The sequence below is a fragment of the Chenopodium quinoa genome, unplaced genomic scaffold, assembly GCF_001683475.1.
Source record: "Chenopodium quinoa cultivar QQ74 unplaced genomic scaffold, ASM168347v1, whole genome shotgun sequence".
Classification (NCBI taxonomy): Eukaryota; Viridiplantae; Streptophyta; class Magnoliopsida; order Caryophyllales; family Amaranthaceae; genus Chenopodium; species Chenopodium quinoa.
The window spans coordinates 264,831-292,283 of NW_018742244.1; the positions used below are offsets into that span (position 1 = coordinate 264,831).

The 27,453-nt window shown below is 34.5% G+C and overlaps 5 protein-coding genes across 8 annotated transcripts; 2 read left to right on the forward strand and 3 right to left on the reverse strand.

Moving 5' to 3' along the window:
- Positions 1-993: 993 nt before the first annotated feature.
- LOC110736792 (proline-rich receptor-like protein kinase PERK8) lies at positions 994-1,509 on the reverse strand. The gene has a single exon (XM_021917104.1). It carries the CDS (start codon positions 1,507-1,509, stop codon positions 994-996), a length of 516 nt encoding a protein of 171 aa, XP_021772796.1.
- A 1,104-nt stretch (positions 1,510-2,613) lies between these two features.
- Positions 2,614-3,437, reverse strand: LOC110737588 (F-box protein PP2-B13-like). The gene is made up of 2 exons (XM_021917927.1): positions 3,243-3,437; positions 2,614-3,166 (listed from the first exon to the last, which is right to left on the reverse strand). Exon 2 carries the CDS (start codon positions 3,097-3,099, stop codon positions 2,713-2,715), a length of 387 nt encoding a protein of 128 aa, XP_021773619.1. The 5' UTR covers positions 3,100-3,166; positions 3,243-3,437; the 3' UTR covers positions 2,614-2,712.
- A 3,582-nt stretch (positions 3,438-7,019) lies between these two features.
- On the reverse strand, positions 7,020-9,211 carry LOC110736801 (putative F-box protein PP2-B12). Its single transcript, XM_021917117.1, has 4 exons — positions 9,200-9,211; positions 8,639-8,899; positions 7,805-7,929; positions 7,020-7,552 (listed from the first exon to the last, which is right to left on the reverse strand). The coding sequence occupies exons 1-4, from the start codon at positions 9,209-9,211 to the stop codon at positions 7,096-7,098; spliced, it is 855 nt and encodes a 284-aa protein (XP_021772809.1). The 3' UTR covers positions 7,020-7,095.
- Positions 9,212-9,337: 126 nt separating this feature from the next.
- Positions 9,338-10,849, forward strand: LOC110736809. The gene has a single exon (XM_021917127.1). The coding sequence runs from the start codon at positions 9,338-9,340 to the stop codon at positions 10,847-10,849; it is 1,512 nt and encodes a 503-aa protein (XP_021772819.1).
- Positions 10,850-17,932: 7,083 nt separating this feature from the next.
- LOC110738196 (probable serine/threonine-protein kinase PBL21) lies at positions 17,933-24,061 on the forward strand. Of its 4 annotated transcripts, none has more exons than XM_021918584.1 (8): positions 17,933-18,363; positions 18,758-18,852; positions 18,938-18,973; positions 19,072-19,250; positions 19,426-19,624; positions 22,320-22,711; positions 23,221-23,653; positions 23,744-24,061. In XM_021918584.1, the coding sequence occupies exons 2-7, from the start codon at positions 18,765-18,767 to the stop codon at positions 23,488-23,490; spliced, it is 1,164 nt and encodes a 387-aa protein (XP_021774276.1). In that variant the 5' UTR covers positions 17,933-18,363; positions 18,758-18,764; the 3' UTR covers positions 23,491-23,653; positions 23,744-24,061. The 4 variants fall into 4 exon arrangements, with proteins under 4 accessions (XP_021774276.1, XP_021774268.1, XP_021774263.1 ...); XM_021918576.1 differs by having other exon boundaries at positions 18,761-18,852; XM_021918571.1 differs by having other exon boundaries at positions 17,933-18,852.
- Positions 24,062-27,453: the final 3,392 nt, after the last annotated feature.

Sequence of the window (27,453 nt, forward strand, 5' to 3'; positions counted from 1 at the left end):
GTTAGAAAATATCAGAAAACTGACTGCTCATTACTTCTTTTTTTTATTTTCCTCACTGCATGGCAATAACACTTTATTTCTCCTGAGTTAATTAAATGCAGTTGGACATAGGACCAAAATGAGGAACACGAGTTGGGAAATCTATAACCAAAAAGTTATAAGAGCAAAATGTAAAAGCAACTTTACCCTGATAGCTTAGATAGGCACTGCTGCGCGGCTGCACACCTCCAACCCACTTGATTAAATTTCTTTTGCATATGGAGCAATTGTTTAGGCTCATGGTGGGGTCGTCTGGTGTTATGCGTATAAATTTTTGATGGTGCGGGACTTGGTGAAGGTGGTGGACGGGGCACATAATGTGGCTGGGGGGTTATAGGTTACAACAGAAAAATGCACCACATTTTGGACCCTCATTTCCATCCCACGGACTTGTCGGAAATGAAAAGTAATTTTAGCCAAACAAACAAGTTTGGATTCTTGATTGACTAATAATGGTACATACAAGGGATTAAGAAGGGTTTTATGTGGCTCATTAAGTTTTATGTGTTGCTAAAATTTATTAGTTTTCTTTCACAATAGCTGCAGACAAATTAACATTGATTTGTTCATCGTGCATGTAATGTATGTCATGGATTGTTATCTTGCTCTAACTTTGGTGGAACTATACTCTAGCTTAGTGCCTGGCCAATAAAGATAATAATGAAGTTGACTGATGTAATAATGAGTAATTACTTTTTGAAAAAGGTTACACATTGTATTATCGGCACAGTAACGTATTGGAAAAATTAGAAACAGAAGAAAAATGAATAGCAGGGTGTTGTAAAATAAGAAATTGATTAAACCAGGTCATCAAAGCTAACAATATTCACAGAAAACATACTATGAGTAGTACATACTGAAGATGATAGGTCTGATAAGGTGAGACCTGAGAGCACCGGTAAAGAAATTGAACAGTGGACAACTGGACATCAGTAGAAAACTGGCTGCACAAATTTACTCTTTTGATGGTGGCATTGGTGTAGTATCCTTGTTAACTGGTGGTGATGGTGGTTGATCTGGTGGAGGATTGACCGCCAGATCACCATCCGTGGGTGGTATTTTGTTTGGTTGTGAAGGTGGTGGAGTAGGATTGATCATAGGAACTGATGGCGGAGTGGTCCCCCCTAATGGAGGAGGAAAATCATCTTCAGGTGGTTCCATGGGCGGAGGTGGTGATAAAGTAGGATTGATGATCGGAACTGATGGCGGAGTGTTTCCCCCTAGTGGTGGAGGAACAGAATCATTTGTAGGTGGTTCCATGGTTGGAGATGGTGGTGAGGGCACGGTGTTTGGAGTTGGTTGTAAATCTGGTTGGGAAATGTTTAGAAAAAACAATGCCAGACTAAACACCTTAGCAGGTGGCAATGATGAGGCTGGCGCGAGCGCAGGTTGGGCTTTGGTGGTGAAAGACATAGTTGCCAGTATTATAACCATTAATAGTAAATTCATCATACTGCTATGCCCTGCCATTTCAATTATATTCTGATCCCACAAAGTTTGAGACTTTATATAACTCTTGTGAAGGTTTAGCAAGATCATTATTCCATCAAATTGACTTAAATTACATAAAAGTAATAATGCACAGGAATATAGACATGATCTTTTCATTCATTTCAAGACTACAGAGTTATAAGTGCCTTTCCACGAATCAATTACAGAAAGAACTAGTAGTAATGAGCTAGCTAGCTTAAACACACAATAAAATTGTTCTGTTCTCTATTTTTTTTTTTTTTTACTCCCATTTGATGAGAATATTAAATTAATTAGCTTGTTATATTCTTCATACAAATCATTTCATAATACAAGTGTCGTATATTTTTTCATAAATATGTACTAGATATTTGGTCAGTTTTATGCTTGAATTTTTTTTTTTTTTTTTTTTTTTTTGAACGAAGTTTTATGCTTGATTATGTTGTGGACATCCACTCAAATGTCAATCGAATGTACAAAAATAGACTTTTAAGACAGAATCATATTGTAATTTCTTGTATTAATAATTAAGAAGCTTAATTCAGCTGGCTGTTGTAGTTAGAAACTATCAGAAAGCTGATTGCTTTTTTATTTTTATTTTTCTCTAATACTTTGTTTAAATGATGAAATAATGCATGAAATCTCATCAGAACTTCATCCTCAGGTGCAATAGAAATTGATAGAGGCATAATTTTCTTTACTCTCAAACTCACTCTGTAATGTGTAAAGTGTAATCAAAGACTAGCTTGTCTAATTTAAGTATGTTTAACACGATGACAACATTGATTATTTAATCCATCATTCTTGTTCAAACTTTCAACATTATAAGTTGGTATATATATACATGTTTCGTTTTTCCCTGTACTATTTGTGTGCTAAATACTAATACAAGAAATATTCAAACTCAACACGTGATTTTAACGCACATTATTAGCTAGAATTTAATCTAGCTAGCTTGGTCTTGATCTGAATAAAATTAATATTGAGGTTATTTGGTTTAATTTGTTCCTATGCATGCCATTTATTTGTTCCTCTATATATTTCTTAAGAACAATATATATAAGCAATAAAAGATTAAAAGCACAATACCAAAAAGGCAAAAAGTAATTAAAAACTAATCAAGTTACATATTGTTTATCAGAATTATTATTGAAACCAATGCATCATCTGTTCATTGGTACATTAATTTGGATTTCAAAACCATTACTCAATCACTGGCCTAATCTCAATTCCTTCAATAACTAAACCACCTTTCAAAGCCCCAGTTAAAATCTCCATTAGCGAAAACGTGACAAGTTCATCTTTATCCCCAGTAAAAAACTCCCCAATTTCAACCTCAATCCACTCATCAACCCTCAGCTTCGGAAGGTTAACACCCTCTTCTGGGTCCTCAGCACCAGCTAATGGAACTAATTCATAACCCTCGTCGACTATACCTCCACGACGAGGGTCTAAATAGACCCTCCCGGTCACCACTTGGCCTCCGGAAGTTTCGATAACAGCGTCCACGGGATAATCATAGAAATTCCATGCGCTGCTACTAACATGGAACACAAGGTATGCACCATACTTGGTGTTTGGTGACAGCATCGATGTTTTGATTTCCCCTTTTATTTCAAACCAACAAACATATAGAAGCCTTGCTACTTCAGCAAACCTGTTGACAACATAAAATAAGGCAAACATGATCACTAACGTTAAAGAGATGGAATTACAAATGAATTGAATTGAACCTCGATCTAGGCAAGAAATCCTCGGCTAGCCACCATTGCCAGTAAGTTGTTGAATCAGCCCATGATATGCGTAGCTTCCTTGCAGAAAGTGTGCAACACTTTTTTCCAGTTGATTTTTCCAGCGAAACGGTCTGATGATCAAGAGTTCAGATTTTTGGTTGTTACATTCGTCAATCAAGCAACAAAAATAATGCATCAAACAATTAAATTTAACAAGCAACGATGAACTTTTTAGCTACTATTGGTGTGACATCAGTGCAAAAGAATGCGTCATATATACGAAGTATCTTTTAATTAAGTCTTATGCTTTCTTTGTTTCTCAATACATGCAACATGCCGTAAAAAATACGAGTAGTAGGAATCTCAAACCTGATTCTTAGTTATTAGGAATTTCTTACAGATAATAGGCCGGAAATCTAAATAATCCTTTCACAATTATTGAGGAAATAAAATTGGGATTCATACATTGAGTGCATATATAACTAGATGCGGAGTTAGGATTATTAAATTCGTAAGAGCATAATTGATTTAACACAATAAACGTCATATTCATCTTACACTTCGTATATTTTTTATTTTATTTTTCTTTTTGTTAGAAATAATGGTGGAACATGTGACATATATATAAGCCATTTACTAGATCTACCTAAATGTAAATTTTATTTTATTTTTCAACGGGAACATATATAATAAAGTATAATATACATAGTATTTTGTACAATTCTAGGATACCGTGCTTTGAATTACGTAAGCCACCAATATTAACATACTTGTCTATGCAATAATTTGACCACTAAAATATAATTAAAAGCCACTAAAAATTATATGATAATAGTTTTTTTTTCCATACAAAACTCAAAACTACCGTCAAAGTTGAGCATACGATTTAATTTGAACATACGATTGTGATTAAAATTATTACGGATTGTCTATCTTAATTAAAGAGTATGTAGGTATCATGGCCAATTGGTTTTTTTTTTTTATAATTTTTTTTCATGTCAATTCATGAAAGCAAAATCATCATTTCTACGTCAACACAGTAAAATGAATCAATTATTTTAAAACGAAAGGATTATTTATAAAACCTGTTCAATAAATTCAACGTAAAAAAATAACAAAACTCAAATTAATTTCAAATGACGAAAAAATAAAATTACCATCAATCCATGGTCAATGAGAAGAGGATTATCAGCAAGATACATAAAGAGGTCCTTCTTGGGGACATTATCCAACAGAAGAGCATGATGATCAACGTTGGATGCCCGTAAGATAATTTCACGATAATCGGAGGGCAGAAAGCGATTCCAGACAATGTTGGAGTCAGCAACGACGCTGAAGGCCGTAGAGAGCGTCGCGACGCGGCAAGCATCACGAGGGGTGGTGAATGAAATCACGGTTGCAATGGATTCATCCGGAAGGTTGTTAATACGAGTAGTTTTTCTAACGATGATTTCTCTTGCCATTTTCAATGATATTAGTGTTTAATTTGTTTTAAGGATTGTTATTAGCTTAGGAATTTGGTGTGAGAGTTTATTAGTGGTGTATGTTATATAGAGAGTATAAGGTGGCAAAGTAAACTTAGGGTGTAAGTATTTGTTTTGAACCCTAATAAATGGTAATAATAAAATCTTTTTGATTTATTTTGATTCTATTGATTTGGATGAGATTGGATGAGATATCACTCTTGCCAAGTGCCAACCCATTTAATCCAGTCTGTTTTAAAAATAAATGCTCTATTTTGAATTTTACAGTAGTTACAAACTCTACTTTAACTGTCAGCTGTTGGTATTTTATTTATACATAAAAATAGTCATGTGAGTACTTGTTACAATATCATAAATCTTTACGGTGTATAATTTATATATTTACGAAAGCATATGCAAATGTGTTAATTAAAGTGGAGCATTTATTTAAAAAGGGAGGATTAGAAGTGTAGAACTATGTGTATTATGATTCGAAAACATATGTACTAGTTTGGGGATTACGGTTAACCTAACTCGTATCCAGTTTTTAAGGAATCAATATATATACAAAATATAAATACAATTTGTCATGTAGTTTAGGAAGCTTTATAGCTTACTTATTACATACTTCTAAAATGTATATAGATACGTTATGATCTAAACACATAAATACTTAGAGTTAGGTTTTTTTGTTGTAAACCCTAATAAAGGTAACAGTTAAACTCGGTCATTTTGAATACTTGACCAATATATACCAATCTTTACCATATCAATTATTTTATGGATGAATATATATCACAGAGTATTTTACGTATCTCTCTAACATTAGTTGCAATTATATCATATAGATTAAGCTATATGTTATGAATAATAATCTAACAAGTGGCTATAGACACTTATATTAAACTAACTCATATCTGCTTTTAAAAAATTAACATATGACATAACAAATACACTATTAAACCTACTTATTTACCACGGAGTATTTTGCATGTTGGCCTTGTTTGGTAAATGGCTTTTGACTAGCTTTTTTATTGGCTTTTGACTTTAAGCTTTCTCTTTTGGTGAAACCGCCAAAATATATGTTTGGTAAATGGCTTTTTAAGCTAGCTGAAATATTGACTTTTCTGCCAAAAACAAAAGCTAATCTTATTACCTTTTTGGTTTTGTTTTTTTATTAAACAAATTACTTCTTTATTATTATTTAATAATTTATAATTTATAATTAATGATTTATAAGTAACAATTAATAATCAGTAATAGGTAATTAATAATTAGTAGTTACTCCCTCCGTCCCCAAAACTTCGACCCTTTTGGCCTAATTTTAGTCCCAAAATGATCGATCCATTTGCATTAAAATACCCACCAGCAATTTACAACAATATTTGTATAAAATTAGTTTCCCCATATAAAATTTTGTTTTTTTTATATGTTTTTATACTTTATCTCTCTACTTTTTTACAAACCCCATGTAAATTTATCTTTCCAATATGTTTTTATTTATTTTTATTTAAGTTTCTTAATAACCGCGAAATCAAACCAAAAGGGTCAAAGTTTTGGGGAATGAGGGAGTAATAAGTAGTAATTAGTAATAAATAATTAGTCATTAATAATTAATAATTAATAGCTAGTACTGATTAATTAATACTTAATAATTAGTAATTAGTACTTAATAACTACCCCCTCCGTCCCCAATTGATATTCACTTATGCCATTTTTGGGCACCCAAAATGTTAGTCACATTTGATTTTTTTCAAGTACCATTAATACGGAGTATTATTTTTTTACAAAAATTCTCTAACATTTGCAAAAATATTTGTGCAAATTTAACCTTCCAATGTAAATTTACTTTCCCATGTACCTTAATTACTTTCTCTCTCTACTTTTTTGCATACCTAATGTAAATTTACTTTTTCAATGTACTTTCTTTAATTCTCCTTAATTCCCGTGATTTTTCTTCAAAAGTGACTATATCAATCGGGGACAGAGGGAGTAGTAGTTAGTAATTCCCATGATTTGGTGAGAAGGGTCAACCACTGGACCATTTTGACTCCATAAACGAAGTAATCAACTAATTACTTAGGTTGGACCTGTTCAGTGGAGGTTAAGATCAAAGTTCAAACCATTATCACAGTTAATATGTATTGTTAGTTGTCAATTTATTAGCTAGAATTCACTTTGGCTTGATCTTGATGTGATATGTTTGTTCCTCTATACTTTTCATGAGAGCATTATACATAACTATATAAGTAATATAAGCACAATACCAAAATGTAATTAAAAACTAATCAACTTGCAAATTGTTTATCAGAATTATTATTATTATTATTATTATTGAAACCAATGTATCATCTGTTCATTGGTACATTATTTTCGATTAACATAAACCATTACTCGATTATTGGCCTAATCTCAATTCCTTCAACAACTAAACCACCTTTAGCAATCCCAGCCTTAACCTCCATTAGCGAAAACGTCACACGTTCATCTTCTTCTCTAGTAAAAAACTCACCAATTTCGACTTCAAGCCACCCATCTTTCCTCTTGTTTGGAAGCTTAACATTCTCTTCTGGCCCTTCATCGTCGAATGATGCAACTAGATCATACTCGCGGTCAAATATACCTGCACGACGTGGGTCTAAGTAGACCCTCCCGGTCACCACTTCTTCGCCTCCAGAAGTTTCAACCGCGACATCAATGGGAAGATCGTAGAATTCCCAAACGTTACTCGTAACGTCGAACACAAGGTATGCACCATACCTTGTGTTTGGAGATAACATTGATGTTGTGATTCTCGCATTAATTTCTAACCACCATACATATTCAAGCCTTGCTACTTCAGCAAACCTGTTGATGATTTAATTAGATAAGGAAATAGCATGATCAACCATAATTATTAGTGAAATGATGTAATATTAACAGGAAATTTCCTGTTTTTCATATTGATAAACAAAATTTGTTTCTCATATGGGTATTTTCGTAAATAAATCAACAACTTTTTCATTATTATGGGTTATACAATTGAATAAAGTTGTTGTTTCATTATTAACAATCAACGTTAAATTAAAATTAAAGAGATCGAATACAAGTGAAACGAACCTCGATTGAGGCTCCAAATGGGCAAGCCATTGCCAGTAAGTTGGTGTATCACCCCATGTTATGTCTAGCTTCCTTGCAGCTAGTGTGTAACACTTTTTGCCGGTTGATTTTTCCAGTGAAAAGCTCTAATCAAGAGTTTGGATTTTTGGTTAGTTACAACAAATAAAAATGTATTGAATTTTTCTATCAAATTTAACAATGATAGATGATTCTCATGTAGGAAAGAAAAATATTGCATCATAAATATTAATGTAGTATGTAGCCATGCATAGATCGAGTGCTTATATAACTAGATTCACACTTAGGATTATTAAATTGGTAAGAGATTATTTAATTGAAAACTCAATGTACATACATCACATTTATCTTATATTTTTTGTTTTTAAAACGGTGGAACATGTGACAAATAAGCCCTATACTAGTTTTAGAAATGGTGGAACATGTGACAAATAAACCCTTCACTAGATCTACCTAGATGTAAATTTTTATTTTATTTTTCTCACGGAAATCTTATGTAATAAATTGTAATATATGAACAATTTTGTACCGTCCTAAGGTACCATATTTTAAATTATGTAAGCCACCAGCATTAACATTTATTCCTATGCTTAAAATTATCAAGTTTAATTGCTTCTTTTCATTTGAAAGCCAAATCATCATTATTTCTACCTATTTCTACATCAAAATGTAACAATTATTTTTAAAAGAAAGGATTTGCAAAAAAAAAAAATTAAATAATTCAATGATAAAAAGAAATCAGAAATCAAAATCCAAATTAAAACGACAAAAAAAAAAAAAAAAAAAAAAAAAAAAAAAAAAAATTAATTAAATTACCATCAATCCTTCGTCGATGAGAAGAGAATTATCAGCGAGATACATAAAGAGTTCCTTCTTCGAGAGAGTATCCAACATATGAACATCATCAATGTTGGATGACCGTAAGATCATTTCACGATAATCGGACGGCAGAAAACGATTCCAAACAACGTTAGAGTTGGCCGCTTCATTGAAATTCGAAGAGAGAGTCGCGACACGACAAGCATCGTATTGAGGATATATTTTGTGGGATATATTTTGTGGAATATTTGGTATTATCTTTCATATTGTTTCCTAATTTCTAGTAACCTAATTAAGGTATCTCTAGGAATTAGCATTGTATATATATGTTTTGCTCCAATTAATGAAAGGTCAAGCCGTAAGTTTATACAATTCTACATGGTATCGGAGCCTTGATTTTTTTTCTCTCTGTAAACACCAATAATGGCCGTCGGGGATGACACATCTCCTCCACCGGCACCTACAAAAATTGAATCAAACTCCCCTTTCTACCTTGGACCGCAAGATCGGCCCGGGGATTACATCACCTCACAACGTCTAAAATTGGACAATTTTCACGATTGGTCTCATGCCGTGCGACTTGCTCTTTGCTCTCGCCGGAAATTTGGTTTCCTTGATGGTAGTATCACCACCTTCGAGCCGCCATGTACGAAGGATGATTGGGTAACAATTCAATGTATGTTAGTTTCTTGGCTCATGAACACAATCGATCCCGAGGTAAAATCTATGCTTTCACATTATGATAATGCTAAGAAATTGTGGGATGATTTACATGAGCGTTTTTGTCTCGTTAATGGCCCTAGAATTCAACAGATTAAATTTGAAATTAATAGATGTGAACAATTGAAAAACATGACAGTTGCGGTTTATTATAGTAAATTAGCGGTTTTGTGGGATGAACTTGATAGATTGGAACCCCTAATTTCTTGTAAATGTGGGAAGTGCTCTTGTAATGTTGGGAAGCAACACGCACAGCGGCGTGATGGGGATCGTCTCCAACAATTTTTGCTCGGTTTGTACTCTGATTATTATGCTGCTTTGCGTTCTACATTGCTCTTGCAAGATCCCTTGCCCTCTTTGAACAGAGCATACCAACAGGTTTCACAGGAGGAGAATGTTAGAGGGATTTCTCGTACAAAGGAGGATCCTGCTCCTGCTCTCGGGTTCGCTGTACGAACTGCTGCAGGGAGGGGTCGTGCAGGTGGCGCCGGTGGTTCTGACAGGCAGCTGCCAGTGTGTGACAAGTGTAAGAAAGTGGGTCATGAAACCGTGAAGTGTTGGTCCGATAAAATTTGTGCTTACTGTAAAAAACGAGGCCATGAAGAAAACCGCTGTTATGACAAACATGGCTGGCCGGAGGGTGCTGCTGGCAGCCAGGGGGGGCCACCCGCAGCTAGTCGTGGTCGGGGTGCTCCGGTGAAGGCTAATGCAGTTTCGGGTGGTGGCTCGAAGTCGGAGGATACAAGTTCTTTTGCTTCGGGTCGTTTATTCTCTAGTGAACAATGGAAGGCAATTACGGGATTGATGGGTAATGCTACAATTTCTGATAATCGTTTGAGTGGTAAGTTTGATGACACCTCTTGGATTATTGATACAGGAGCTACACATCACGTAACTGGAGAAAAATATTGGCTTTTTGACACAAAAAGCTTCGAGTGTCCGGTTGGTTTGCCCAATGGAGACACGGTGTCGTCGTCTCTTATTGGCTCTGTTTGTTTATCGGACAAGATTACTCTCACCGGAGTACTCTATGTCCCTAATTTGAGTTGTAACTTGATTTCTGTTTCGCAACTCAACGATGACCTTAATTGTACTGTCCAATTTAACCCTTATATTTGTGCTATACAGGACCACACGAAGGAGCTGATTGGAACGGGGACTAGGAGAGACGGATTGTATTACTTTAGCAAAATGGATTCGGTGCATCATGTGAGCGCTGCAAATTCAGAGTTGGAGTTGTGGCATCGTCGTATGGGTCATCCTTCTGAGAGGGTAGTTAAGTTGCTTCCCACAGTTAGTAATAAAGCTTGTTTAAATAAAGGATGTGAAGTATGTATGCGTGCTAAGCATCCTAGAGATAGTTTTCCTTTGAGTGACAATAAAGCATCTAGAATTTTTGAAAAAATACATTGTGATTTGTGGGGTCCGTATAGACATGTTTCGTCATGCGGTGCTCGTTATTTTTTGACCCTTCAGAGAGATTGTTAATGTTTTCAACGATGTAGGAGATGATTTGTCTTTCGAATTCGAGTTGTTCTACCATTTCTCTTGCCATTTTCTATAATAATATTAGTGTTTATTGTTTGAGGATTATTATTAATTAGCTTAAGATTTTGATGTGAGAGTTAATTAGTGGCGTATGTTATGTATAGATAGTATAAGGTGGTTTTAGAAAACTCATTTCAAAATCATTTTTGATTTATGGAATCAAATGAGATATCACTCCTGACAAGTGCTATCCTGGCCTCTTTTGATACTCCCTCGATCTGATCTGATCTTGTTTTTTTATTAAAAAAAAATACTATTTTGAATTTTGCACTAATAATAAACACCACTTTAATTTTTGTAGGTGTTTTATTTATACATAAAGCTAAATCTATGGCCTGTTCACATTTACCTAATTTCACTTCTATTCATTTCAGTTCAGCTCTAATTAGTTCAGTTCAACTCTAAGCTCTAATAGTTCAGCTCTAATCAGTTCATTTCAGCTCCTAATTTTCCTCTCTCATAAAATATTTATTTCAGCTCACTTCGGTTCAGTTCTGTTCAGCTCCAATCAGTTCAGTTCAATTCAATTCAGTAAATGTGTACGGGCCCATAGTCGTGTGGGAACCTGTTAGAATATCAACTTTTTACAAATTAAAGTATAATTTATGTTTATTGATAATATAATTTATTATTGGTCAATGTCCTCCATTAACAGATATGCTAGTCAAAGTGGAACATTTATTCTGAAACTAAAGGAGTAGAACTATATGTATATTATGATTTGAAGATATACGTACTAGTTAGGGATATATAACGGTTAACTAGCTCGTATTCTGTTTTTTAAGGAATCAATAATATGCAGAGTAATAAATACGATGTGCCATGTAAGTAGTAACTTTATAGCTTACTTATTACGCACCGTACTTCATAAAAACTTATTAATATTAATGTTTAGCCCTAATAATCAAATGATCGAATGTATACCAACCGTTACCATACCAATTATTTTACGGTTATGGAACATTAGTTGCAAATTTGCAATGATATCCTAACAAGGGGCTATAGATTCTTATTAAACTAACTCATACCTGCTTATCAAAATCAACATACAACGTAACAAATAAATTATTAGTCCCTCCATCCCTTAATTATATGTTTATTTTTGTCATTTGTTATTCACATAATAGAGATAAGTAGGCATATAATTAAGAAACGAGGAGAGTACGAATTATGTATTAAACCCACTTATTGAAAGCACAGTCCATATATATCATAATTCTCATTATCCCAATTTGATTTCATCTGAACTAAAATTAATAACATACCAAGTATTTCAACAATGTAATAAGTGGACTTGGATTTGGTGAGAAGAGTCAACCATTGGACCATTTTAAACGAAGTAATTACTTTGGTTGGGCCTGTTTAATGGAGGTTCAGCTCAAAGTTCAAACCATATGTCCCAGACAATCAACTTTATTTGGGGACTTTGATCTTTGATAATAATAGACTAATAGTTGGACTTTGATCTTAATCATCATTATCTCAGTTAATCAATCAAATAAATTAATTAATTACTCAAATTATTCACCAATTAACGGTCAAATCAGCTACAAAATCATTTGTAGTGCATCTTTGCTTACTTAAATTAAATTTAAAGCAAATAAAGTACTTACATTAGCTCGCTTTTTTAAAAAAAAAAAAACTAGATTTTGGGCCTGGGCGATGCCCCGGATTATTACATGGAATTGAACATTAATATATGTTATAATGTATAATTTAATTTTCTTGTAATAAAATTTGTTGTTCATATTGTTTTTTGCTACATATTAATATTTTGTATTCAATTGCATAAAAAACCTCATAGTTTGGTGGTAAGATACTAAATTCTAGAATTAGAGGTTGTGGGTTCAATTCTTATGGACAATTTATTTTTTTATTATGATGAATGCATGACATGGAATGAAAAACAAATGGAAGGAGAGTCACGTGGCGTAATGAATAGTTGAGTAGGGGACGTGGCGTGATAAAGAGAGTTTACATGACACGTGGACGTTCTTAGAAACGCCTTTTAATAGATTAGTATAGATAATAATAATAATAATAATAATAATAATAATAATAATAATAAGTACAATACATCATTTATATATAAATAAATAAATAAAATATACAAAAAAAAAAGGAAACTAAGAAAAAAAAAATACTCGTAGTACAATAATTCTAAGCTAGAAGCTATTATTAGAAATTTCGAATGGATAAGTGGTCCAAGTTCCAGATAATCAACTTTGTTTGGATGTGCATAAAGCATAATCAAAGTCCAACTATTGTTATTTAATTATTTATTATAGATTTAAGGAATAATTATCAGATTGTGTTGGAAATATGCAGCACAAATACAAATTCTGTCTCAACCTAAGAGCCTAAGACTCTAACTAATATGTACACCTTTTTCCCCCCTTTTTTTATTTCTTTTGTTTTGACTTTTCATTGACTTGCACTTTGATATACTGTATAAAATATGGAAGAAAAACATTTGATCGAATATGTAAATTATACTTAGTTTTATAGGATAAAGAAATTCACAAAATATTATACTAGTATTTATATTGATATACTACTACTGTATATAAGCATTTTACGATTATAAATCGATGAGTCCTCTTGTTTGCATCAATTGTTTTAACATTGTTACATCCGGCTTGTACGCTACATGGTTAGCTTTTTTCATCCTTTAATTTGATGATTGATCCAAAAGTGTCATAATATCATCTTAGTCTACTTGTCCTTTCGTTGTTGAGGTTTTTCATATTTTTCTATATAAAAGTATATATTGTTACCGTCAATTATTGTCAACAAACCCATCTAAACTGTGTATGGTTCCTACAGGCGTTGGTACCTTGCATCGTAAAGCCGTTTCGCGAAAAGAACATATTACACACATGTAAAGAACATACTGTTGTAATGAAAAGAACATACTATTAAAAAGTAATGAACACATATCTAAAGTAAAAAGAACATATTTATATTAAAAAAGAGTGAAAAGAATATATGTTAATGTTCTTTAATTGTCAGTGTAATGTACTTTTATTTGTGATATAATGTTAATTACTTATTGTGAAATGTTCTTTGATTTTTTTATTTTTTTTTTAAATTATGGTGAATTTACATAAATCATGTTCATTACATAATATTTTCATGTTCTTTATAAATATTAGGGATGTTCTTTAGATGTATAAAAAAACACATAAAATTGGATATTCTTTACAAAACAGTTATATGTTCTTTACAAAACATCATTAAAAAAACTGCTACATGTCCGTTTCGCGTTTTTTGCCTGTACCTTACTAGGTACAGGTGACTGTACCTTAAAATCATCTAAACTCAGTTTAACAATAAGGATTGTTGGTGGGATATATTGCTCTCACATACTTAAATTAATTCAAAGTCGTATAACATTTCTAGGTTCTCATTCAATAACCACAAGTGTGAACATGTGTTATGACTGTACGAGGCCGGAAATATTAATGATACAATTATAAATGAGGACGAGATACTAAAGTTGAGCCTTAATTGACTTGAAATGCTTGGTTATGGCAATTTTATTAAAGGCTCAAATCACTTGTATTATTGCAACCTACTTTTATATGCATGCAAAATGTAACCACATTTTTAGGTATAATATCAACTTGATTACATGATTTTATAACATTTTATGACCTATATACGGCATATATATGTTTAAAATAATATGAGTGATATCGAAATGCCAACGTATCAACTATCAAGCTAAAGGCCGGACTGAAGTAGTGATATTAGATTATTCTAATAATTCTATAATTGCATTGATTGAACATTAATCATATTTGGCATAAGTGGTTAGCTATTATAGAGGTTATCATGTCAGGTGTTTATAACTTGTTACGATGTTTTTTTTTAAAGTATGTGATTGAGGTTTGCTTACACTTAAACTATTTTTTATATTAGTGAAAAATAAAAATGAATTGAATATAGTATTTCATAGGGAGTAACATACATAAATTTATCGAAGTATTTAACCCAAATCTTATTACTTCGTATAATTTATTGAGTGACAAACGTTACCTTTAGTATAAAATCAATCAACTATACAGTATACACTTTAAAAAGTGTTGCTAAAATAACAAATTAGTCAATATTCTAGTACAATTAGTGTTATGATTTTTTTATTTTATTTTTTATTTTTATAATAACATATGTAACAAGTACAAGTATAAAATAAAATAAAAATCAGCAAAATATCTTGGAAGTAATCATAAATTAAGCCAATAAAGTACAACTAATAAGTCGTTAATTAGTTATGCCTTTTTGTTTGAATAAAGAGAGACATTTCATATCAACTCAAATAATACGCTTTTGTCTTAATAAAATGATGGATAAGATTAGATTAAGTAGGTTTTCAGTCTTTATCTCAGCCTTGTAAATGTTAAACTGTCATCTCGCAATCTCCACTACTTGTAGTCTTGTACGTTCTTTTGTCTTTTTATTTATTTATTTTTATAATTGATACAAATTTCAATTTCTTGACAATTTATCCATCATCATTTCTATCAAGCTTTTTTTATTTATTTAATTATTTTATTGTGGAACATTACAAACAAAAAGATAGAAGAAGAAACAAAGAAAAAACAACTAAGCTATTTTTTTTTCCAAGTTAATACTTAAATGGTTACCTAATTAACTTTATTATTATCTTTAACATAGATCAAAATTCAGTATAAAAAGAGAAACTTGCTCTAAATATCACCAACAAAATTAAATGTAATCTATATTAATTAAACCAAAAATACCCTTTTTAACAAGGAAAAAAAAAAGATTTTGAAGGAATTTACACTTAACAACCAATATAACACCCTACTTCTTTCGTTATATTTTATTGCAGTATTTGATTATGATTGACGAATTATATTAAGGAAACTTATTATAATGGCATGAAATATTGTTAGATCCGTTTTAATACATATTTTTAATTGATACTAACATTTAAAAATTACAATTATACAGTGAATTATGTAAAAATCAAAATATTACTAATATTTAAGTAGAATAAGTATTAAATTATACATAATCTGTACAAAGCTACCAAATCCAACTTTAACAATCACATGACGAACCTTTAAACTAGATTTCCAAATTAAGTGGACTTTAATCTATTGACTTAATTGTTTACTAATTATATTTCATCAGACATCTAAAGCCTATGAATTACTACTTACTTTAATATTGTAATTTTTAAATAATGTGTCAGTCTATGAAATATTTATTAGTTCTACGTCACATGGATCTGTACCAAATTATATTACATGGTATATACTAGTATATACACCTCCTAGGCTCCTATAAATTGACACATTTTTTTAACTTTCGTACAATAATTAATTGATTTATTAGGGGTTGTTTTCTCTGCTGTGTTAATAAATTAACTATAATGGTGCAAACATCATTTACCTCAGTTCTCAATTTGGGTGCAAGGTATAAGAAAAGGAGACAATACATTACAGTATTACACAATCTCACCTATATAGAATACTGAAAGTAATTACATACACCCACATGTATAGTGCAACCAAGAGATCAAATTTTTTTTCGACCATTTGATGATTAAATGAGCAATAATCATTATAATGAGCAAACAATACATTTAGATTTACGGTTCACCGTGAACCTGATTGCGCAAACTCTCATAGGATACAGAGTATATGTCCAGTAATAGCTTATTGTCCAGTAATAGCTTATTGTCCAGTAATAGCTTATTACATTTTATACAAAAAAGCTAATCATAAATCTCCTAATCTTTATTTTTCTGTATCTTTTAAATAAATAGTTGATTATAAACATAAACTCCCTTTGTTTTTCTACAATTATTTTTATCTTTCTATTTGCTGCAATAATAGAAACCAATCTAACATTGCACGTAACAAATTCATAAACTTAATGTAAGTCGGATTCTATGAGGCTTATACTAATTAAGCTCGTGAATTCATTACATTGATTATCTAAATATTTATACTAATGGATAATTTGTTTGCTGGTTAAACTGAATAAGGATGGTTAGTTCAATTATGAGTTTGATCAAGTTATATACAATATAAATTTATACTTTAATAACGTACATTGGATTCTATTTCCAAACAAGCAACTTGATAGCGGTATATATATATCAAATCTACTAGTATTGCCAAATGTAATACTACCTCAGTTAAATGTTATGCGCAACTTTGGGGTATTATTTGTGAGATATAAAATATTTCAAAGTTGCACATAACATTTAACGGAGGTAGTACTTCGTAACAAACTAGCTTAGCTAGTGGACAGATCGGAATCAAATTAAGTATATTTAGTTTTTTTCATAGAAGACACATATTACGTTGGAATACTTAACCGTTAAACATAAATTGAGCATTAGTAGCCAGATTACTAGCTAATACAATAGCAAAGAAATATTAACCTATCAACAAGGGCATATGTACATTAAGTCATAAGTTCATTGTTGGAGTCTTTTGTAACGCTCTAAGAGTTTGTTCTCATATGTTTATTTTCAGTTCAATTCAGTTCAGCTCAGCTCCTAATTTTCTTCTCTTATAAAATATTCATTTCAGTTCAGTTTAGTTCAGCTCAGTTCAATTCACTTCAGTTCAGTTCAGTTCAGCTCAGCTCAACTCAACTCAATTCAGTTCATCTCAGCTCAGTTCAGCTGATTTCAGTCTATTAGAACAAGCTCTAAACTCATTCCAACATTGGACCCAAAAAAAACTTACTACAGTAGGATGATTTGATGCATGATGCAAAATCTAACCACCCAAAAATAGAGGAGACTGGACAAAATCCCTACCGCAACGTTTAAATGTTAAAAGTAAAGCAAACTTTAAATAAGATTATAAGATTGACCCAATTTTTTTGTGAGAAAATGTAAGAGAGAGAAAATTATGGAGAACGACCAGCAACAATCATCAATTTATGCAGTAATTCAACCCAATAGGCCCACATTCTTTATATCTATCCATTTTATAAAAATAAAAAGATGATTTTAATTTTTAAATTTCTACTCGTACTAGAAACTCAAAATTTTGTACAGTCAAATTGTCAACTAATCACTTAGGTAATAAAAATAAAAAAAATTGATGAAACTTTTTACTAAAGTGTGAATCAGCTCTTCAAATTAAGAAACTATCAGCATTTCAATTTTTTCGGGGATTTATTTCCTTTTTAATGGTCAATTATCATGCTTTTTCCCTTCAAGAAATCACAGAATATCACATTAATTTTCAACACTGATTTTTGTTTCCTTTCTTAAAAATTGGTTTTTAGTGAATTTGTAACAATTGTTTTGATGAAATTTAATGTGTAAAAAACCCCAAGTTCATCCTTTTCAATATAAATATAGGCTGATTTGTTGTGTAGCAACTAAAAAAAATTCAGATTTTAAAATACAGTAATTCTCTCTACTCTACTTGAGTTCGTTAAGATCTGCTTCAAAGGTTTTTGTACTCTTCTGCTTATCTTTTTCTGCTTATTGTTCATCATTTTCTGGTTGTCTTTTATTTCTTTCAGTCCTCAATTTTTTCTCTGAAGTTTTACTTACTGGGTTACTGAGTTTGAAAGTTCTAAGGTTCAATTTGAAGTTTTTAAGAAATGGGTTTTGTTCAATTTCAAGTTTTAAGAAATGAGTTTTGTTTAATTTCATGTCTTTAGTATATGGCTGTGTTTAATTTCAAATTTTAAGAATTGGGTTATGTTTAATTTGAAATTTCAAGAAATGAGTTGGGTTTAATTTGACTTTGCTGGAAAATTAGTGCAAATGGGTACTTAGGGTTCTTGATTTTCCCCTCTTTTTAATTTGGATTTGGGTGTCTTCAATTCTATGTGTTTTAGCAGAAAAATGGGGCTTTTTTCTTGCCTTGCTTTTCGGAAAAAGGTTGTGAAGGTCGAGGATACTGATCGAGCTCGATCTGCTTCTCGTACGTCAGGTATAATTTGCAACCTTATTAATGTACATTGTTGTTTTATGCTTGATTCTTTAATGTTACTGCTGAAAATGGTTGATTTATGCAGTGAGTAGGCAGAGAAAAGATAGGGTGCATGAAAATGGTGAGTTGTGACAGTGAGACATTGTTTAAATGATATAAGTATGAATTTTCATAGAATAAAGTGTTTGATTGTTAGAGAAATTGTGCATCATTTTGTAGAGAATGTTAATGTTCATGCAAACTTAGGGATTGCTAATGCGGCTGCTCAGTTGAGAAGTCCGGCGAAAGCCTTTACGTATCGTGAGCTCTGTATCGCCACTGGAATGTTCAATGGTGCTAACATCATTGGTGAAGGTGGTTTTGGGAAGGTTTTCAAGGGAAGGTTGGACACTGGGGAGGTTAGTGGTTAAAAGTTTTGCAACTTTGTTTGTTCTGTGGTTACCTTGTCATACATTTGCGTCCGAATAGTTTTAATTTAAATGTTAGAATATAATTGTGGCCTATTATATTGGATTATGACATCTTTTGTACTTATAAACTACTATTAATGTGAGATCCTGCATTTGTTGGTAGATTGTAGCAATTAAACAATTAAATCATGAAGGAATTCAAGGAAGTCAGGAATTTATCATCGAAGTTCTCATGCTTAGCCTTCTCCACCACCCTAATCTTATGGGCTTGAAAGGTTACTGTACGGATGGTGACGAAAAACTCTTAGTTTATGAGTACATGCCTCAGGGTAGCTTGGAGGACCACCTGTTCGGTAACCCAAGTATGTTCTGATCACTCAGTTAAATGTGCTATAAGCTGAAAGATCTCTGATTTATGCTTGTGTATATGACTAATTTGAAGATCCCCAGTTTATAATCACGTTCTGGAGTTTAATCTTGTTTTGGTAACACTTTAGCACATTACGATTTAGAGATAATCCATACTTTGTTTTCAAATTATGGTATATTGCTCAAATCTAGTGCCAAGTAGAAGTATAATAATGCTGTTTATAATTCTCAAGGTTTCTAGGTATTGGTGTCTGCTTACTTTGACTATTTGTGCATCATGCTCATATTTGTTTTTAATCATGTTGTAAGCATTAAAAATGGTGTCAGGTTGGCTGTGTTCCCTTTTTATTTATGCATATTAGTATTTTATTAGATGGGATCTAATTAAATTAAAAAAAATGGATGCGGTCAGTTATGATCAGCTAAATTTATCAGCACCGAAAAGGGGGAAATGATTTTGGCACACAATAAGTTGATTTTGGCACACCCTTATGTGAGAGCAAAGTTTTTTTTATGCTCTTCTCACATGGGGGTGTGCCAATATCAATTAAGGGTGTGTCAAAATCAATTTCCCAAAAAGGTGATGTCTGATGACTGGCTGAATTATATTATGGTCTGCTTATTAATATGGATATATAGCTCACGACATCAGATAGAATGATTAGAATATACCCTATAAGTATTGATGTGATTTGTAGATCAAATTTTACCATAAATACACGTGAATGGGTATTGATGTATTCATCTGTAGTTTTGAAGCAGAGTTGAAGTCTGATATATGCCCTGTTAGGAAGTAGGAACTACCGAACTAGAGTTGTTTGCCAATAATAATGAATAATCCCTTGCTGTATGTTGACTAGAACACTGGAATTAAAATGTTCATAAGAATTATTTTGGAGTGTTTCCTTCCAACTTCCGGGTTCCTGTCATTTCTATAGAATCACCATCAAAGGATATAGGATGCCACTGATTGAAGTATGTTGGACAGTTGGAGTGAAAAGAAAGGATTTGGTTTGAATAGTTCAAAGTTTGTGTTGCAAGTCATTCAAGTGATATCTAGGGCTACCCAGGTTTGCCTAATAAGTCCTGAAAACAAACTGCTACGTGATTGAAAATTTTAAAGGGAAATTTGTTATTTATTATTGAGCTGAGATTGGGTGAGGCTTGAGGATAGTTTTTCTCATCAAAATAGCCTATGAATCTAGGGATTTACTGAAATATTAGCACTATAGTACTGTACTGTTGAGTATTGAGTTTAAAGAGGTCTCTATGTTGGAGGAAAATTGTTTTTGTTAGTTTGAGACTTTGAGGAGGTTCTGCTATTATGATGGTTTATTGGTAATCTTAGAATAATCAATGGTGGCTGAAATATATTGAGTTTGACTCTCAACTAGTCAAGTTCATGAAAAAACTTGTCCACAAACAATTACATGAATATATGGTTTGTCTATCGTCCCTTGCAAAATTTAGTATATAGTTTATTTGATTCTGGCCTTGCCCCTAGGTTTAAATGAAGCAAGTTATTGAATTTGTATTGCTTGGAACCTTCTTTGCAGCATGAATGTGAGCATATGGGATGCCTTAACTAAATGGACTAAGGTTCAACGACTGTAAAGTAGGCATGCATCCCTTTTTATGTAAGATAGAAACCTTAAGTAATGAAATTTATATCATGTCCATGACCATATTGGAAGCGACCATATAATACATTAAATGAAGTGCTGACTTAACCAAGCACTTCAATTTAGGAATGCACCAAATATAGCCATTTTTACCACAAATACTTTCTGTAGCAATAACGTGGGTGTAAGGGATGCTTTAGTTATGAAGCCAACATAGGTTCATTGGCTGTAATTCTGGGAGAGTAAGCATAATGGAAACTCGAATGTCTAGTACATTAACTGAAGTGTATAATTAATTATTAATTATTTTAATTAATAATGCACCAACACAAAAAGTCATCATGTCTTTTAAACTATATTAAAGAACATTCCTAGTATTTACAGCCTCACAGTATATGTGGAAATTATTTTGTTGCAGCGGATCTAAATTGACTGCAGGCATATCTTTCTTTATATTTTTGCTTCTTTTGATATAGAAAGAACGCTGTTCTTTTCTATGCTTCGTATTATTGTCATTTCTACAATCTTGAGGTACCAAAGGAGTCGTCGTTCTTTCACATATAACGAAATTTAGGGTAATTTAACAGCCAGTCAAGTGCAAGGAACGGTATAGGCATTTGAAACATGAAATTCTATTTGTGTTGTGGTGCACTTGGTAGAAATGTACTTATATTCCATTCCTAGTACTTATATTCCTCGGAATTCTTTGTAGAATATAAATTTTATTTGCTCAGGTTGTATATCTTTCTCACTTGGTAGAAAAGTAGCCATAGAAAATTAGAAAGAGCTATGTAGTTCTTCGGTTTCAAGTATCTTGTGTGGTCTGCACTTATTTTGATCTGAAATGTTAATTGACAAATATGCTTTTCTATATATTGCCTGTTACATAAATCTTCTAAATTTATTTTGGATCACGCTTAAATTTTCTTCCCTATTTCGCTCTCACCCTTTTCCTATCCCCTTCATTTCGTTACCTGATTAAGATATTTGGTTAGACCTAAATGCTTTTCTATTTTACATTGTATGTATATTTATGATATTCTTTCTCTATTGGGGTATATTTCAGGTTTGATGCCTAATTGGGTTCCCTTGGACTGGAACACGCGCATAAAAATTGCTATTGATACAGCAAAGGGTTTGGAGTACCTCCACTGCAGAGCTGATCCACCAGTTATCTTCCGGGACTTGAAACCTGCAAATATACTACTGGACAATGACTTCAATGCCAAACTCTCTGACTTTGGGCTGGCCAAGTTGGGACCTGTTGGTGACAAGACCCATGTCTCTACCCGCGTGATGGGAACTTATGGATATTGTGCACCAGAATATGCCATGAGTGGTAAACTGACCATAAGATCTGATATCTATAGCTTTGGTGTTGTTTTATTAGAAATCATCACTGGACGCAAAGCAATTGACCCAAGTAGGGGTCGCGCAGAGCAAAACTTAGTTGAATGGGTAAGTTGGCTTATAAATCATACTTCGATATTACACCTTTAATGGTATATAGCAGAGCATTAAGATTTGATATATCTGTTGGTTATATTTCCAGAAATCCGCCATTTTATTTAGTTTTTCCTCCCTTCCCCTCTCAGGCTAATAGGAGTTACATTGTCGCCTATTTCCTCATATGTCAACAAAGAAAATCTGTTTGTGAATTTGCATCTCATTAACCATTTTGTTTTCCCAGAATGAGCTTTGGTTTTTTAACTTTCGGGGGTTTTTACCCAAAAGTCGAATCCAATTATTACATCCTAAGCCTCGAAGGCAGTGCATCATCTTCTCATCTATCTTTAAGAAACAAGTCATAACTAATACTTCGTATGTTTTCTGTGCTATTTTCAAGCAATAGTGGTGCCAAAAACTGAATGTTAGAGTTTACATTCATATCAAGCAAAGATATATTAGTAGAAAATTTCCATATCCAGTTACAGTAACCCATCTCTATATACCTTTATCCTCTGCAGGCACTCCGTATCTTCAAGGACCGCACAAAATTTTACAAGCTGGCTGACCCAGCACTGAGGGGTCAGTATCCTGTGCGATGTTTCCATCAAGCCATTGCAATAATTGCCATTTGTCTTCAGGAAATGCCCTTACACCGACCCTTCATCAAGGATGTCCTTGTGGCGCTTGAATATCTGGCTACACAACCTTATATTCCTGCAGCTGCTGGTTCTGCAGAACGAAGTCCTTGCAGGCCTTCACCTTCACAACGTGATCAAAGCAGATACTAGAATAAAAATCTCCTAAAAAGAAAATGCTAGATTTAAAGAAGTCGCAACATCCTATTTCAACAATTGTACAAAGTGGTGGGAGTGAAAGAAGTTTGTTTGAGTTATATTATATGTCTAATGACTGCACATATATATTTGGTATTGTTAGGTCAGAAAGAATAAGGTAATATATTTGTATTCTCTCTTCATCCTTCTAAATCCTTCATGTTTCTGGATTTTCTTTTATTTATCGTGTGTCCTTTGTGTTATGCAGGTGGTTAAAATTATTCAGCGTTTTCAGTTTGTGTATAGAAGACATATATTGGATTGCTCTGATTTGTTCGAGGATACAGTTGCTTCATTATCGTGGGCTGCTTGATGGGTTCCAGATGCTGTTTGCTATAGTTGAATAGGATACTTTGAGATTAAGAGAGGAAAATAAGTAGGTTGGTTTAGCAGAGTTAATGTTAAACTTTTTAGGGAGTTGAAGAAGCTTTTAGAACTTTTTTTTTTTTTTTTCTTCTTCTTTTCCTTTCAGCTCTTGGCATGAAATGGAACAATTATTCAGTAGTGTTTGGTTTATTTGGTACCAGCTCTTTGTCAATTTTCTTTTACCTCCTTTTCTTTTCTGTGGGGATAGCCCTCAATATTCATATATTATACTCGTATTTTACACTTGGGTGTGCCTAGAGAAAGCTACTCCCGAGGCTCTTTTGAGTGGTGCAGATGTGACACTTGCACAGGTTGTGCTTATTGTGCACGATGGGCGGCCATGGTGGGAGTTCCACAAAGGCGCGTGACATTAAATTAGCGTAAGAAGTTAAATTGTTGCAACTTAAAAGAAATGGATGAATTATCTTATTATGAACGAGTATTGATTTTAATGAGTATTGTGTGAGAAAAGAGCAAATATGATAACTGTCGCAATGGTGTGAAAGATAATAAATAGGATTGACTACTTCCTCTATAATAATGCTTTGACTTGGTTGTGATACAAATTACAAATCATGTAAAATTCATGGTAGACATGATTTAGTAAGTCATTTAGGAAGAAAGGTGCATGAAACTATACATTTGCTTAGTCTACCAATCAAAATAAATATTGAGCCGTGTTTGGGTCCAATTTAGTCCAATTGGGCTTAGGCATTAAATGATCCAATTAAAAGCCCAAGGTCAAGGTTCATCTCTCCAATTGTGCTAAAGTCAAAGATCAGTCCTCAAGGTTAGCCAATTGGGCTAAGGCCCAATTTCTCCATGTATGCAGAGGTATAAAAACCATCAATATTACATTTGTACATTCATTCAAAAAAAGTCTCAATCAACTAATTCTCTTGCATAGTGTACTCTTTCTACGCACTGTACTGACTTTAGCATCGGAGGGGCCTTCCTCGGCAGCACCCCCGAGGCTAGTTTACGTGTGTTTACTGTGCAGGAAACCTTCGGCCCAACATTACTTGGATCGAATCTAGTCTTCTCCACTTCATCGGACCTTCGACAAGGTCCCATTGTTTTCACCTGAAACAATTTGGCGCCGTCTGTGGGGAAGACTTCCAAAAATCTTTAAGCCAAATTTCTAACCAAGATCATCTTGCAATTATCTTAGTAGCAATGGCTAAGAACCGCAAGAGCAAAGGCCTCCGTCAAGGAGCGGGCGAAAAGCCTAAAACCCCTACACCATCACCCTCGCCGGACCGGAACTCTCCCAAGGGTGCCAGCTCGGGGGGAGGATCATACAGGGAGGATTCCCTTTCTCCCGTAATTCATAACTCTCATCATAGGCCGAGTCACTCTCGGTCTAGCAGGGGTGAGTCTGATCATAGGACACATTCAGTGCCCCAAAGCCAACCATCGACTGTGCGCCCTCATTCCCATACTCGGCCGAGGACCCCTTTGACGGGGCCCAGCTCGGAAGAGGTGGCAAGAGCGCTGGCAGTGCTCATGGAGGCAATGAGGGCACAAAATATGCCACCACCTCGTGATCGAACTCCTCCGCATACCCGGCATCAGCGGAGGAAGCTAGACCATGATGGTGGGAAGCTTCCTTCCTTCCGGGAACTGGAAGAGTGGGAAGAGGATACCTGGAAAAATGAAAAAGAGAGGAAAAAGAACCCTCAATTTTTCAAAGGATCCTCATCCTCCCGACCAGAAACGCATAAGAGCAGCAGCTCAGCTTCTCGGCCAGAATCTACTCACCGAGAACAACCTGAGACTGTTCGCCGAAGCGTCCTCGACCGACTCGGCGGCAAGGAACCGAGCGTGCACAGTCGCCTCTCGTTCCCTGCGGCCGAGGCCCAGACTTCCCAGCCAGGGACGAAAACCCCTCCTACCTCTCTAAGAGGGCGGAGCGCGGTCCCTTCGGCCAGGAACAAGGGCAAGGCCGTTATGCTACCCGCCAGTTCGCCATTCGAGCAATGGATACTGGAAGAGCACGTGCCCACGGTTAAAATACCGTCGCACATCACATATGACGGGACCTCGGATCCGAAGGACCACGTGGCCTCGTATGAGACTCATATGCATCTTTGCCCCAGATCCGAAGCGACTTGGTGCAAATATTTCCCAACCACTCTCAAGGGGGTCGCGCAAGCGTGGATCTCCAAGGGAGTAAAGCAAGGCTCCATAACAGGGTGGGATGATCTGTCCTCCAAGTTTAGGAGCAAGTTTTCCACGGCAAACCGCCGAGAGAAGACTACTGCAGAACTTATGAGTCTGCAACAGGGGGAAACCGAAAGCCTCCGAGACTATCTGACCCGTTTCAGTAACGAGTCATCCAGCGTCTCTCAGCTGGACCAGGGGCTAGCCGTTTTTGCAATGCAGAATGGCCTGCAGCCCGGGAAGTTCCTAGACTTCATGGTCATGCATACCCCGCAGACCTTGGAGGAAGCTCTGAATGCCTCGGATAAGTTCATCCGAGCCGAAGAATGGAACAAAGCGAAAACCCAACCTCAATTTGGGGGAGGGAAACAAAGACAAATACCCTTGTCTGAAGGCCAAGGCCATAAGGCAAAGGGAAAGTCAAAGGCCTCGGAGCAATCTTCGGCCAGCGACCCAAAGAAGGAAAAATCTGCCTCATACACAGGCAGATACGAGTCCTACACTCCGCTCTCTCTTCCACGCGTCAAAATTTACAGCGTGACGAAGGAGGAGCAGAGTTACCGAAAGCCGAGACCACTCCCAGAGTGGTATCAGCGAAAAAATAAAAATCAGTGGTGCGAGTTCCACGAGTCTCCGGGGCACAACACTGAGGAGTGTATCCAACTGAAGGACCAGATAGAGGACATGGTCTGGAAGGGATACTTGAAAAAATACATCGCGGATCACCGAGAGAAAAAAGAGTCCGAGAAGTCAGCAAAGGACTCTCGGCAAGACCTCGACTTCCTCCGGAAGAACAGTAAAAAACCGGAGGGGAAATTCTCTCCGATCAATGTTATCTCGGGAGGAATATGCTCTCGGAGGGAGCACAAACGACAAGGATGAGGAGGAGAAAGAAAAAGAAAGAGAGCCAAGCACAAAAAAAGCCGAAAGGCCTAAGTGCTTCGGCCCAAGGATCTGTACCCAGAGGTAAAGGGCCCGAAAGGGAAAAGGCTAGCTCTTCAGCTGAACAGCAAGACTCAGAGAGCCAGCCGAAGAACAAAAAGACTGGGACACCTGCTGACATAGGCAGCAGGCCAGATTATGAAGAGTCCAGTCCATCAGCAATGGACATGGACCAACAGACTGAAACAGTTGAGTTGGCCGAAAGAGACGCTGAGAAATGTGTAAGAATCGGGATGGACCTTGATCCGAACACCCGTTGTGAACTTATTCATCTCCTTCGGGACAACAGAGATGTGTTTGATTTCTCGGCAGCTTAATGTTGACCCAACGTGTCGACCAATCAAGAAAAATAAGCGGAATTACTCCGCTAATAATAACCGAGACATCGCAGCCGAGGTCAAAAAATTGCTGGAGGCAGGCTTCATCAAACCTTGCCAATATCCAGAA